At 48.4% G+C, this 15,982-nt stretch overlaps 1 protein-coding gene across 1 annotated transcript; it reads left to right on the forward strand.

Moving 5' to 3' along the window:
- Nucleotides 1-3,278: 3,278 nt before the first annotated feature.
- LOC123756021 (uncharacterized) lies at nt 3,279-15,458 on the forward strand. The gene is made up of 5 exons (XM_069339985.1): nt 3,279-3,311; nt 4,373-5,995; nt 6,206-6,331; nt 10,036-10,128; nt 15,246-15,458. The coding sequence occupies exons 1-5, from the start codon at nt 3,279-3,281 to the stop codon at nt 15,456-15,458; spliced, it is 2,088 nt and encodes a 695-aa protein (XP_069196086.1).
- The last annotated feature ends 524 nt before the right edge of the window (nt 15,459-15,982 follow it).

A 15,982-nucleotide genomic window follows, 5' to 3' on the forward strand; every position in this document is an offset into this window, starting at 1 on the left:
AAGCACAGTACCCTGAGGGACTGAGCTCTTCACGGTTGATGGGCTGGATTTTATTTTGTTGACTATTACACATTGGGTTCTGTTAGTCAGGAAATTGTAGATCCATCTGCCTATTTTTCCGGTAATTCCTTTTGAACGCATTTTGTGCGCAATAACACCATGGTCACATTTGTCGAAGGCTTTTGCGAAGTTTGTGTAAATTACATCAGCGTTTTGTTTGTCTTCCATGGCATCTAATGCCATATCATAGTGGTCCAGCAACTGTGACAGGCAAGAGCGCCCTGTTCTGAATCCATGTTGTCCAGGGTTATGGAGATGCTGTGATTCCATGTATTTTGTGATCTTACTTCTTAGCACTCTCTCAAAGATTTTTATGATGTGTGATGTTAGTGCTATCGGTCTGTAATTTGTTGCCTCTGCCTTATTTCCTCCTTTATGGAATGGTGCTATCTCTGCTGTTTTTAGTATATCAGGGATAACGCCAGTATCTAGGCTTTGTCTCCACAGAATGTTAATGGCTTGCGATTATGATTGTTTACAGTTCTTCATGATTATAAAGTTCTAAGAATCCGGGCCTGGTGCAGAGTGGATAGGCATACTGTCTATGGCTTCTTCAAAATCCAGGGGGAATAGGGGTGACGTCTGATATATGATTTGATGTTGGTATCATATCCATGAATAATCCCTTTCGGTTATCAATTTTCAGTGTGGTTAGTGACTCGCTGAAAACAGTCGTACTGCTTCCTCAGTAACTCGCTCATTTCCATGATGTCATCAGTGAAAGTTCCATCTCCCTTTCGCAGGAGCCCGATACTTAATGTAGTTTTTTATCTTGATTTTGCATAGGAGAAACAATATTTCGGAGATCTCTCTCTTTCACGGATGGCCTTTTGCTCTTTTTGTCTCTGTTGTGGTGCTACAGTTACCATGAATATTGCTACAATTCCTGACACACAGAAACTACAGACATTAATAATTGTTCATTAAGCAAGGGAAAGTTGAGTGAAGGTGTAAGTTATAGCTGCCACCCGCCATAGCTTCTCTCCCCTCTCCTCCCCCACCAACCCCCTCCATCATCCCCCCTCCCACCCCTTTCCCAGCTCCAGTACGTCTCCCCTTAGTTGTTGTGTTATCTGCAGCAATAAAGGAACGTGTGTGAGGGAGTGTCCTTGTAGTGGAGTGGTGACTATCTCCTCTCTCCCTCTCCTCTCTCTCTCCTCTCTCCCTCTCCTCTGTCTTTCTCCTTTCTCCTCTTCTCTCTCCTCCTCTCTCCTTCTCTCTCTCCTTTCTCCTCTCTCTCCTTCTCTCTCTCCTTTCTCCTCTCTCTCCTTCTCTCTCTCCTATCCTTCTTCTCTCTTCTTCTCTCTCCTTCTTTTCTTCTTCTCTCTTCTTCTCTCTCCTCCTTTTCTTCAGCTTTTCTTCTTTTCTTCTTCTCTCTCCTCTCTCTCCTTCACTCTTCTCTCATTTTACAAACACGTATGAACATTCTCATTCAGTCATCATGCAGTAAACACTGATATCAATGTTCATGGAGAAGTTCAGTCGTGTTGTCTGTGATTGATGCTGTCTGCTAAGATAAGATGATCACCGGATACAGATGGTGAGCATCTTGAAGACCGGCTGATCTTATCACACTCAGCTTCGCACAGCATCTTTACCACACCTAAAATGGAAAGAAAGCGGAGGCATCTGCAACATACCTGGAGAGTTTCGGGAGTTGTTCCACTCCCCGAGCCCGGCCTGAGGCCAGGCTCGACTCGTAATAACTTGATCCAACATTCTCCCATTTTGCACCCGCAAGATAACGTAAATTTTAAGGGTTGACAGGTGTTAATCTAATTGTTTCAGGAGCTGTTCACTTGAGACAGTTAAGCAAATTCCCAGGTGTGTCTAGGTACAAGTAATACGAAGAACAACCCAGCGGGTTTTCTTCCTATTGGGGAGTGCTGTACATGCTGCTATGGCGGTGTGTCCACTCACAGGATGAGTGGCGCTGCCCAATACTGTCACTATGGTGGTGTGTCCACTCACAGGATGAGTGGCGCTGCCCAATACTGTCACTATGGCGGTGTGTCCACTCACAGGATGAGTGGCGCTGCCCAATACTGTCACTATGGCGGTGTGTCCACTCACAGGATGAGTGGCCTGCCCAATACTGTCACTATGGCGGTGTGTCCACTCACAGGATGAGTGACGCTGACCAATAAACTGGCCCCGCGGGGCAAAACTAAAATAAGTTCAACAGGGTGTTGCTTGGAGCGACCAGTAGGCCCACATATGCACAACAGCCTGGTTGGCCCTGCACTTCTTGCAATAACTTATCTAAACACTTCTTGAAGACATTCGCCTTTGTTCTGGCAATATTTCTAATGCTTGCTGGGAGGGTGTTGAACAGCTGTGGACCTCTGATGTTTATACAGTGTTCTCTGACTGTGCGTATGGCACCCCTGCTTTTCACTGGTTATATTCAGTATTTCCTTCCGTACCTTTCGCTCCAGTATGTTGTTATTCTACTGTGCAAATTTGGGACCTGGCCTTCCAGCATGTTCCATGTATATATTATTTGATACCTTTCTCGTCTCCTTTCCAGTGAGTACATTTTGAGAGCTTTGAGACGGCTCCAATAATTTGGATGTTTTATCGTGTCTATGCGTGCCGTATATGTTCTCTGTATTCCCTCTAATTCATAGATTTCTCCCGCTCTGAAAGAGAGTGAGTACCGAGCAATACTCAAGACGGGACAACACCACTGATTTAAATAGTATTAACATTGCTGTGGAGTCTCTGGATTTGAACGTTCTCATAATTCATCCTATCATTTTCCTGGCCGCCGCTATATTTGCTCGGTTATGTTCACTAAATGTCAGGTCGTCAGACATCATAATTCCCAGATCTTCAACATGTTGCTATCCTTCTATGGTTGTGTCCTGTACCCTGTGTTTCGTTTAAGTTCCTCGTTTACACCATACCTCAGTACCTGGAACTTGTCACCGTTAAACATGTTTATTTTTCCGTTGCGCAATCGAAAACGTTAATAATATTGACTATTAATTTTTCAGTGTCTTCTACATAGGAAATTTTCATGCTGATGTGTGTATCATCGGCAAAGGTTGACTTATGGCTGGTGAACTTATAGAACAGGACAATATGTGCAAATGGTGGATTTACTTCTTTCTATCCAGACCTTATCTCTCCAGATGTACACTAAACAAGCATGATGTAAACTACGTTACCTTCACAGGTACTCAACGTGTACAAGACAGTTTGGAAGGGCCATAATGTGCTGTAATACTCCGAGCAGTTCACAGCGAGTATGTCCTTAATGTGTTCTTTTTATCTTTCTAGGTGAGTAACTGCTGGGCTCCCTCTTCTGCCATGACTTGGTGAGTGTGTCCTCCTGTGGTGCTCCGGTCACCGCTGACTCCTGCTGCTGCTGCTGCTGCTGCTGCTGCTGCTGCTGCACTATACTCTCGTTGCTGCACAGTCCCCATATCTACTCTCCCGGGACATGAGTAGTGAGCTTGAAGAGTATTGAAAGGCACACAAGAGATTTGGGAGCCGCCGCACAAGATGACTGATAGCCATAAGGGGGGCCCCAAGAGCTGAAGCTCATTTCCTACCAGTACAAGAAGCAAGAACACACACACACACACACACACACACTTCACAGTATGCAGTTCAATGTTTTAAGATCTAATATAAGCAGTCTTTGGTGTAGTAGTAATCATCCTAACTTGCTCGCCTCAGAAGCCAGACTGACACGGGTTCGAATCCTGGGTAGGGTGGATTGGTTGTGCACTGTCTCTGTTCTACCTTGAGCGTCGAGCAGTAATTAGAGACGTGGATGTAAAATATTTTTGGATCGTGTTCTAAGGAAAATATGGCAATGAATAACCTTGTTTTTCCATAATCTATCCTGAGGCCTAAATTAAATAAATACAAATATACATTTAATTAAGCCTTAAAAAAAGTAAGGTGTAACTGTACCAGACTGGAGACCTGGCCAGAGACCGGGCCATCCGGACCATTGATCCTCGGAACTACCTCAAGGCTACCCCAAGGTCACCTCATCATTGTAGGTCATTGTAACCCATATACCTGACAGCTAGGAGGCGAGACGCAGGAGTTGCATATCTTAGGTAAGTTCACCCATGCATCCCAGGAGCTAGGCATCCTCACACATGCTGAGGCAAGCACGTCCCAGGAGCTAGGCATCCTCACACATGCTCAGGCAAGCACGTCCCAGGAGCTAGGCATCCTCACACATGCTGAGGCAAGCACGTCCCAGGAGCTAGGCATCCTCACACATGCTGAGGCAAGCACGTCCCAGGAGCTAGGCATCCTCACACATGCTGAGGCAAGCACGTCCTAGGAGCTAGGCATCCTCACACATGCTGAGGCAAGCACGTCCCAGGAGCTAGGCATCCTCACACATGCTGAGGCAAGCACGTCCCAGGAGCTAGGCATCCTCACACATGCTGAGGCAAGCACGTCCCAGGAGCTAGGCATCCTCACACATGCTGAGGCAAGCACGTCCCAGGAGCTAGGCATCCTCACACATGCTGAGGCAAGCACGTCCCAGGAGCTAGGCATCCTCACACATGCTGAGGCAAGCACGTCCCAGGAGCTAGGCATCCTCACACATGCTGAGGCAAGCACGTCCCAGGAGCTAGGCATCCTCACACATGCTGAGGCAAGCACGTCCCAGGAGCTAGGCATCCTCACACATGCTGAGGCAAGCACGTCCCAGGAGCTAGGCATCCTCACACATGCTGAGGCAAGCACGTCCCAGGAGCTAGGCATCCTCACACATGCTCAGGCAAGCACGTCCCAGGAGCTAGGCATCCTCACACATGCTGAGGCAAGCACGTCCCAGGAGCTAGGCATCCTCACACATGCTGAGGCAAGCACGTCCCAGGAGCTAGGCATCCTCACACATGCTGAGGCAAGCACGTCCCAGGAGCTAGGCATCCTCACACATGCTGAGGCAAGCACGTCCCAGGAGCTAGGCATCCTCACACATGCTGAGGCAAGCACGTCCCAGGAGCTAGGCATCCTCACACATGCTCAGGCAAGCACGTCCCAGGAGCTAGGCATCCTCACACATGCTCAGGCAAGCACGTCCCAGGAGCTAGGCATCCTCACACATGCTGAGGCAAGCACGTCCCAGGAGCTAGGCATCCTCACAAATGCTCAGGCAAGCACGTCCCAGGAGCTAGGCATCCTCACACATGCTGAGGCAAGCACGTCCCAGGAGCTAGGCATCCTCACACATGCTGAGGCAAGCACGTCCCAGGAGCTAGGCATCCTCACACATGCTGAGGCAAGCACGTCCCAGGAGCTAGGCATCCTCACACATGCTCAGGCAAGCACGTCCCAGGAGCTAGGCATCCTCACACATGCTGAGGCAAGCACGTCCCAGGAGCTAGGCATCCTCACACATGCTGAGGCAAGCACGTCCCAGGAGCTAGGCATCCTCACACATGCTGAGGCAAGCACGTCCCAGGAGCTAGGCATCCTCACACATGCTCAGGCAAGCACGTCCCAGGAGCTAGGCATCCTCACAAATGCTCAGGCAAGCACGTCCCAGGAGCTAGGCATCCTCACACATGCTGAGGCAAGCACGTCCCAGGAGCTAGGCATCCTCACACATGCTCAGGCAAGCACGTCCCAGGAGCTAGGCATCCTCACACATGCTGAGGCAAGCACGTCCCAGGAGCTAGGCATCCTCACACATGCTGAGGCAAGCACGTCCCAGGAGCTAGGCATCCTCACACATGCTGAGGCAAGCACGTCCCAGGAGCTAGGCATCCTCACACATGCTGAGGCAAGCACGTCCCAGGAGCTAGGCATCCTCACACATGCTCAGGCAAGCACGTCCCAGGAGCTAGGCATCCTCACAAATGCTCAGGCAAACACGTCCCAGGAGCTAGGCATCCTCACACATGCTGAGGCAAGCACGTCCCAGGAGCTAGGCATCCTCACACATGCTGAGGCAAGCGCATGGATGCACCACCCCGCCAGCAACTGCTGCTAACACCTTCTAGACTAAACCAAGAGGATTTTCACCCATCCAGATGGTCCACAATGCTCTCCGTCCTCCCTAGTCCCCGAACCTCGGCAGACTGCAAGAACCAGACACAGTGGTCAGCTTGCGAGTATCACAAATAAAGATGGCTTAATAAATAAATTAAATGAATTTCAGGAGAAATTTTCAATCTTATCAAACTTTTATGAAAATAGACCTAATTATCTCATACGGCTTCAGGAAGGGCAAGATATAATTAACGAAGCTGATATATTACGAGATAGCAAGAACATGAAAGAGAGCGTTAGTTAGATTTTCCTACTTTGCCAGAAGGCTTTCTGATACATTTATAATACCAATGAAGAAAATTATATAGCAGGCTGGAGTAACCGAAAAGATTCTGAAATGAGTGTAAGAATTTCTTGACTGGCAGAAAACAGGGTTAAACTGGGTTCAATCTTGGATCCCTTGAAGGTGTACATCTCCCACTCTCCCTCCACCTCTCACTCATAAGAATGTTCACGGAAACTGCATAAGGATTTTACGGGCTCACCATAGTCCGTGCTACATGGACATTTCATTCTGAGTAGCTAATCTAAAATAACAACAACAACAGCATAAGGTCTCTTGGCCTATGCAAGGCATCTCCTAGTTGTGTATAAATTTGAATAGAATTACAGAGTTTGAAGATTATAAAGGAGGTCCAATTTATTAAAATATCCTTAGTGTATTATATATATATATATATATATATATATATATATATATATATATATATATATATATATATATATATAAACTTTCTATTACTCTATTTTAAAGCGACAAAATACACAAAACATATTAAATAGTCATAAATATTTTATATCACAAACAAAATTTGTTGGATCCAAGTCGATAAACAATTTGGTTAATATTGAGAGGAGAATCATTGGAAGCCTCAGTGTTGTGCCTCACTGAGTGCAAACCTGCACAAACAGTGCAGGTTTGCAGTGCAAACAGTGCAGCTGGTCATGCAGTGCAAACCTGCATAAACAGTGCAGGTTTGCAGTGCAAACAGTGCAGCTGGTCATACAGTGCAAACCTGTATAAACATTATTGTGATAAAAGTCTCTTGCGGATACCATAACTCCTCACGCAAGTATAACTTTTGTAGTGTTATAGAACCGTCGGTGAAGATCATAATTAGAGTATCCAGGGAGCCTCTTGGGCCGAGACAGCTGTCGTTACTGCCTGCCTTCTTACCCACCAAGCTTTGAGACACTCTGACAGCCCCGTAATTAGTAACTCATTATTTTTAAAAATGCTCTGATTACTGGGTGTTCGCGCTTCCCAGCCTTGGTAATATATCGTGTGCGTACGGGTGAGCCTTTCATCATACCTGGTGACCATACCTGGTGACCATACCTGGTGATCATACCTGGTGACCATACCTGGTGACCATACCTGGTGACCATACCTGGTGACCATACCTGGTGACCATACCTGGCGACCTACCTGGTGACCATACCTAGTGACATACCTGGTGAACATACCTGGCGACCATACCTGGCGACCATACCTGGCGACCATACCTTGCGACCATACCTGGCGACCATACCTGGTGACCATACCTGGCGACCATACCTGGTGACCATACCTGGTGACCATACCTGGTGACCATACCTGGTGACCATACCTGATGCTGCAAGCATCCATTTTGCAAAAACATTTGATTGATAGGGAATGAGGTAATGGCAAATATAATAAAAATCAGTAGAATAATAGGCTAAGTAGGGAGGTGAGTTTTCAACAAAATCCAACTTGTGTATGGTCTGAGGCGGAGCATACACAGGGTGTATACTCCTCCTCCTCCCACCGTCACTCTTCCTCATACTCATACACCATAGACAAGAATACATGTTACCGCTTTTTCATCCTTCATCGATCATGCAGAAAAATGAGGTCAGGGTCTTCCAGTGAGGCAACGACTCCATAATATATTGTTCAACGATGACAAATTCCAATTATTTCGATTTGTGAAAAACGATAACCTTAAGAAACGTTCAAAATAATAAACTCAAGACATGGTCTCGGGAATGTTCAAATGGAAATAATATAATAATGTGAGAAGACTTAATCTTCAGAGATCACAGTACAGCAAGTGTTGAGAGCCTTCACAACACTGGATGCTATGCCACTTAATTTTGTTTAGAGATGAGGAGCGCTGGATTTAGTTATGAGATAGCAAGACCATATTCAGTGCTTTTAGCAGCAAGGGAATCAAGTAGAGCTTGCAGTCTGGGCTGTACCTCAGGGTACAGTCCTTGCACCACTGCTTTTCCTTATTCTCATATCAGATATAGACAAAAATACAAGTCACAGCTTCGTATCATCCTTTGCAGGTGACATAAAAATAAGCATGAAAATTACCTCTATCGAAGACATTGAAAAACAACAAGCAAATATTAATAAATATTTTCGACTGGGCAGCAAAAAATAACATAGTGTTTAGCAGTGATAAATTCCAGGTTCTCAGGTACGGTAAAAATGAGGACCTTAAACATAATACAGGGTACAAAACACAATCAAATCTGCCCATAGTAGGAAAACAGCTTGTAAAGAATTTGGGAATAATGATGTCTGACGACTTAACGTTTAGGGAGCATAACCAAGCAAATATTGCGACAGCCAGAAAAATGATCGGATGGATTACGAGAACTTTCAAATCCAGGGATCCCATCACAATGGTTGTACTCTTCAAGTCACTTGTGCTGTCCCGTCTTGAGTACTGCTCAGTACTCATTTCCCCCTTCAGAACAGGTGAGACTGCTGAAATAGAGGGAATGCAGAGAACATATACGACATACGTAGACACGATAAAGCACCTAAATTATTGGGATCGTCTCAAGGGTCTTAAAATGTACTCACTATATAAGGAGACGAGAGAGATATCAAATAATATACACCTGGAAGATACTGGAGGGCCAAGTACCAAATCTACACAGTAAAATAACAACGTACTGGAGTGAACGATATGGAAGAAAATGCAGAATAGAACCAGTGAAGAGCAGGGGTGCCATAGGCACAATCAGAGAACACTGTAGAAACATCAGAGGTCCGCGGTTGTTCAACGTCCTCCCAGCGACTATAAGAAATATTGCCGGAACAACCGTGGACATCTTCAAGAGGAAACTAGATAGTTTTCTTCAAGGAGTGCCGGACCGACCGGGCTGTGGTGGGTATGTGGGCCTGCGGGCCGCTCCAAGCAACAGCCTGGTGGACCAAACTCTCAAGCCAAGACCCCCATTCAGCAGGTATCCAGCAGGTTGTGTTTTTTTTTTTCAGGGATATTCCTGCGCGGGCCCTAAGCCTCTGGCTGGCCCACTAAGTGTTGCTTGTTTCTGTTTTACTTGGGCGGAGTATGAGTATTTATGACTCGTATGATCGCTTCAGTAAGATTTTGCCATATGTGTTCAACAACTTCTTCTGCTCTGTTGAATCGAAGTTGAAATCTTAATGGGTTTGTAACTGTGCACTGTGTTAGATAATGTTCCAGTGGTCTGTTGTGGTTGTAACTGTGCACTGTGTTAGATAATGTTCCAGTGATCTGTTGTGGTTGTAACTGTGCACTGTGTTAGATAATGTTCCAGTGGTCTGTTGTGGTTGTAACTGTGCACTGTGTTAGATAATGTTCCAGTGGTCTGTTGTGGTTGTAACTGTGCACTGTGTTAGATAATGTTCCAGTGGTCGGTTGTGGTTGTAACTGTGCACTGTGTTAGATAATGTTCCAGTGGTCTGTTGTGGTTGTAACTGTGCACTGTGTTAGATAATGTTCCAGTGGTCTGTTGTGGTTGTAACTGTGCACTGTGTTAGATAATGTTCCAGTGGTCTGTCGGGCATTTCTCCACAGTGCAACAATGCAAATGTCATCAGCATAACAGATAACAACTTCGTCAGCTGTGAAGTATAGTGAAGTATATTGTTATACTCTTGTTATTCATTGGCCTCTCATATCCCCGTTACAGCTTATAGGCCAGGTGCTCAACCCCCTTCTGATGACGTCACTGGGCCACAAGCCGCAGACAAATCTTGACCTTGATGACTTAATAATTCCTGATGTGAGTAGTAGTCTAAGTCTTGAGGCAAGCATGTAACACTCTGTCATCTCTAAACGCTCTTGAAACACACCAAACCCAACCGTTACTAACTACAACGTCATAATGTTGATGCTGGTGCAGATATTGTACCCCAGTGTCTATGGTAGCCTACCCAGAGGACGGTAGGCTGCTCACTGTACGCGGGTACAGTGTCTGCCGCTGAGTGGTGACGTAATTTGTAACCCCTTGCAAGTACAGTGGGTCAGGGCTGGTTGGCTACTGTGTGTTAAAGGGGATTTAACACCCCAAAGCACTCCACCTACCGTAAAGTCCGTGTATAAATGTTGTTTTGTAACGTGATTGTGCGGGTGCCTTTGTGTTCATTACAAGGGAGGTCAACGATACTTGTACTAGCAACTGAGGCAAGTTTAGTACCATCTGCGTTACTGGTGATGGCTGACTCGCGTGTGTGTGTGTGTGTGTGTGTGTACTCACCTATTTGTGCTTGCGGGGGTTGAGCTTTGGCTCTTTGGTCCCGCCTCTCAACTGTCAATCAACTGGTGTACAGATTCCTGAGCCTATCGGGCTCTATCATATCTACACTTGAAACTGTGTATGGAGTCAGCCTCCACCACATCACTTCCTAATGCATTCCATTTGTCAACCACTCTGACACTAAAAAAGTTCTTTCTAATATCTCTGTGGCTCATTTGGGCACTCAGTTTCCACCTGTGTCCCCTTGTGCGTGTTCCCCTTGTGTTAAATAGACTGTCTTTATCTACCCTATCAATTCCCTTTAGAATCTTGAATGTGGTGATCATGTCCCCCCTAACTCTTCTGTCTTCCAGCGAAGTGAGATTTAATTCCCGTAGTCTCTCCTCGTAGCTCATACCTCTCAGCTCGGGTACTAGTCTGGTGGCAAACCTTTGAACCTTTTCCAGTTTAGTCTTATCCTTGACTAGATATGGACTCCATGCTGGGGCTGCATACTCCAGGATTGGCCTGACAAATGTGGTATACAAAGTTCTGAATGATTCTTTACACAAGTTTCTGAATGCCGTTCGTATGTTGGCCAGCCTGGCATATGCCGCTGATGTTATCCGCTTGATATGTGCTGCAGGAGACAGGTCTGGCGTGATATCAACCCACAAGTCTTTTTCCTTCTCTGACTCCTGAAGAATTTCCTCTCCCAGATGATACCTTGTATCTGGCCTCCTGCTCCCTACACCTATCTTCATTAAATTACATTTGGTTGGGTTAAACTCTAACAACCATTTGTTCGACCATTCCTTCAGCTTGTCTAGGTCTTCTTGAAGCCTCAAACAGTCCTCTTCTGTTTTAATCCTTCTCATAATTTTAGCATCGTCTGCAAACATTGAGAGAAATGAATCGATACCCTCTGGGAGATCATTTACATATATCAGAAACAAGATAGGACCGAGTACAGAGCCCTGTGGGACTCCACTGGTGACTTCACGCCAATCGGAGGTCTCACCCCTCACCGTAACTCTCTGCTTCCTATTGCTTAGATACTCCCTTATCCACTGGAGCACCTTACCAGCTACACCTGCCTGTCTCTCCAGCTTATGTACCAGCCTCTTATGCGGTACTGTGTCAAAGGCTTTCCGACAATCCAAGAAAATGCAGTCCGCCCAACCCTCTTTTTCTTGCTTAATCTTTGTCACCTGATCGTAGAATTCTATCAAGCCTGTAAGGCAAGATTTACCCTCCCTGAACCCATGTTGGCGATTTGTCACGAAGTCCCTTCTCTCCAGATGTGTTACCAGGTTTTTTCTCACGATCTTCTCCATCACCTTGCATGGTATACAAGTCAAGGTGTGTGTGTGTGTGTGTGTGTGTGTGTGTGTGTGTGTGTGTGTGTGTGTGTGTGTGTGTGTGTGTGTGTGTGTGTGTTAACGGTTGATATAATGATACACAATGTGTTTGTGTTATTGTGTCGACTTGAGCCCCCACGTCGCAAACACTTGGGGCATAATCTTACTGAAGCGACCATAAGTCATAAATACACACACTCCGCCTAAGTCAAACAGAAACAAGAAACATGTAACACTGAGTGGACCAACCAAAGGCTTTGGGCCCGCGCAGGAATATTCCTGCAACAGATAGAGTGGAAGCATCGGAGTGTGTATATATGAACGCTACACAGTATTCATCTATGGACATCCATATATGGTGAAACACATGTGAAGAACCTCTCACACACTCACAGCTCCCTGACAAGAGGGAGCCAGCTTAGCTTAGCTGCCAACACCCACACATCGTGTCAGCAAGGCGGACAGCCCGCCTGCTTTCATACCTCTCACTGTATTTCCCACTTCTATACTTCCCTTCACCTATGCCTCTCCTTCCTCTTTACTCTCTCCCTCAAAAAAACATATAGAGTCGCGCCCCCTCTACAGCAGAGCCGCTCTCCCCACTCTACAGCAGAGCTTCCCCCTCTTCTGCAGAGCTTCCTCCACCCCCCCTCTACAGCAGAACCGCTCACCCCCCTCTACAGCAGAGCTCCCCCCTCTACTGCAGAGCTTTTTCACCCCCTCTACAGCAGAACCGCTCACCCCCCTCTACAGCAGAGCACCCCACCTCTACTGCAGAGCTTCCCCCCCCCTTCTACAGCAGAACCGCTCACCCCCCCCCCCTCTCTACAGCAGAGCCGCAACAGTCACCTCAGGGACTGAGCCTCAAGGTCTGTAAAGGCTGCTTCACGTCACCTGAATGGTGGTGGTCAGTGTTGGTGGCGGGGGGGGGGGGGGGGGGTAGGGCCATTGAGATGATGGTCCACCCTCCTGGCTGGCCTGATCCCTCCTGTCTACACACTTACCCCCCCACCACCACCCTCTCTCTCTCTCTCTCTCTCGCTCTCTCCAGCTCTCACATCCCTCTCCTTTCCCTGTCTCCATTTCCTCTCTCCTTATCCACCCATCGTCTCTTCCTTTTCAAAGCGTTATCCCCCCCCCCCTCCTCTCTCTCTCTCTCTCTCTCTCTCTCTCTCTCTCTCTCTCTCTCTCTCTCTCTCTCTCTCTCTCTCTCTCTCTCTCCCCCACACTCACCATCCAACACCTTTACGTGCCCCATCCCTCCTCCCAATCCATCCCCAGACTCCTCCCCCCCCCCCCGTGGCACCAACAGAGGGAATAGGCCTTTTGTTGGGAAACTTTTCAAGTGGGCACAATTTGGGCCAAGCGTAGGGTAGGGGGGGGAGGGGGTCGAGGGCCGTGATTGTGTCCAGTGATTGGAGTGTATAATAGATTTTGGTCACAACCAATAGGATTTGGCCAAGCTCGTTAACGTTGGTGGTGGTGGGGGGGGGGGGCATGGGCGAGGGTGTGTGGTGGTGGGGGGCATGGGCGAGGGTGTGTGGTGGTGGTCGGCACGGGCGGGGGTGTGTGGTGGTGGTGGGGGGCACGGGCGGGGGTGTGTGGTGGTGGTGGGGGGCACGGGCGGGGGTGTGTGGTGGTGGGGGGGGGGGCATGGGCGAGGGTGTGTGGTGGTGGGGGGCATGGGCGAGGGTGTGTGGTGGTGGTCGGCACGGGCGGGGGTGTGTGGTGGTGGTGGGGGGCACGGGCGGGGGTGTGTGGTGGTGGTGGGGGGCACGGGCGGGGGTGTGTGGTGGTGGTGGGGGGCACGGGCGAGGGTGTGTGGTGGTGGGGGGCACGGGCGAGGGTGTGGTGGTGGGGGGGCATGGGCGAGGGTGTGTGGTGGTGGTGGGGGGCACGGGCGAGGGTGTGTGGTGGGGTGCACGGGCGAGGGTGTGTGGTGGTGGTGGGCACGGGCGAGGGTGTGTGGTGGTGGTGAGGGGCACGGGCGAGGGTGTGTGGTGGTGGGGGGCACGGGCGAGGGTGTGTGGTGGTGGGGGGCACGGGCGAGGGTGTGTGGTGGTGGTGGGGGGCACGGGCGAGGGTGTGTGGTGGTGGTGGGGGGCACGGGCGAGGGTGTGTGGTGGTGGGGGGCACGGGCGAGGGTGTGTGGTGGTGGTGGGGGGCACGGGCGAGGGTGTGTGGTGGTGGGGGGCACGGGCGAGGGTGTGTGGTGGTGGTGGGGGGCACGGGCGAGGGTGTGTGGTGGTGGTGGGGGGCACGGGCGAGGGTGTGTGGTGGTGGTGGGGGGCACGGGCGAGGGTGTGTGGTGGTGGTGGGGGGCACGGGCGAGGGTGTGTGGTGGGAGGCACGGGCGAGGGTGTGTGGTGGGAGGCACGGGCGAGGGTGTGTGGTGGGAGGCACGGGCGAGGGTGGATTCTCATGCCGGGATTGTCAGCAATGTTGAAAGTAAGATTTGAAGAAATCTCCATGGCACAAAAAACCCTCAGCCAGGGTATCTATCTACTACAGCTACTACCACCTGACCAAAGATAACTACAACCTTGAGCAGGAAGAATATTATAACACAACCCCATGTTGGACAAGCTATAAATACGACCACTCAGCTGCAGATTGCCAACAAAGGGATACCAAAGTATGTTCAGAATGTGACGAGAAGGGACACACATTCAGAGATTGCGCAAATAAAAACCAACCCCCAAATGTCTCAATTGTGGGTGTCCCCACCGCACGCTGGCATCAATCTGTTCCGCCAGGAAGAATATTCTAAAACAAACAAGGGCTGAAACTGTCGCAAGATAGACAGCAATACCTGGAAGATACTGGAGGGCCAAGTACCAAATCTACACAGTAAAATAACAACGTACTGGAGTGAACGATATGGAAGGAAATGTAGAATAGAACCAGTGAAGAGCAGAGGTGCCATAGGCACAATCAGAGAACACTGTATAAACATCAGAGGTCCGCGGTTGTTCAACGTCCTCCCAGCAAGCATAAGAAATATTGCCGGAACAACCGTGGACATTTTCAAGAGGAAACTAGATTTATTCCTCCAAGGAGTGCCGGACCAACCGGGCTGTGGTGGGTATGTGGGCCTGCGGGCCGCTCCAAGCAACAGCCTGGTGGACCAAACTCTCACAAGTCGAGCCTGGCCTCGGGCCGGGCTTGGGGAGTAGAAGAACTCCCAGAACCCCATCAACCAGGTATCAACCAGGTAATAGCCAATAATACCTATGCAGGTATAACTACCACCAATGCTTGGTCAATAAGGTATCACATAATCCAGCAAACACTACCTCTCAGGTAATTGGTGATCTACCAACAAAGATCCTGAGCAGCATGATCTTTGCTCACTTAGAAAACTTAGCAAGGCCAGGGTCATTTGGATCCGTGATCCGTGAAACGTACAGGAGGAATGGTCTCCCAGAAATGGACTTCCCAGACCAGGCTTCCTCCCTTAGCATCATAATAGCCCTGGTGGACAGCAATATCATCATAACTCCCCCAACTGAGTAACTCCCAAGGGCCTGGACCCACGAATACGGACACTCAATGAATCAGAAAAGGTAGTTGGCCTAACACCAGCAAGTATGTATAAATAAATAAATAAATAATAATAATAAAAATAAAGAGCCTTAAACAGAACAATATGTGTGGAAACATCAGGGAGTGTATATATGAATGCTACACAGTATTAATCTATAGACATCCATATATGCTGAAACACATGTGAAGAACCTCTCACACACTCACAGCTCCCTGACAAGAGGGAGCCAGCTTAGCTTAGCTGCCAACACCCACACATCGTGTCAGCAAGGCGGACAGCCCGCCTGCTTTCATACCTCTCACTGTATTTCCCACTTCTATACTTCCCTTCACCTGTGCCTCTCCTCCCTCTTTACTAAAAAAAACAAAAAAACACCACCCACCGCAACCCCCCCCCCCTCATCATGAGGGGCCTTTATCAGCACAACGTGACTTAGGCCTAATACCAAATGTTAAATTGGCTTCATTTATTATTAAACAAAAACTTTTTTGTA

Source organism: Procambarus clarkii, chromosome 43 (assembly GCF_040958095.1).
Source record: "Procambarus clarkii isolate CNS0578487 chromosome 43, FALCON_Pclarkii_2.0, whole genome shotgun sequence".
Lineage (NCBI taxonomy): Eukaryota > Metazoa > Arthropoda > Malacostraca > Decapoda > Cambaridae > Procambarus > Procambarus clarkii.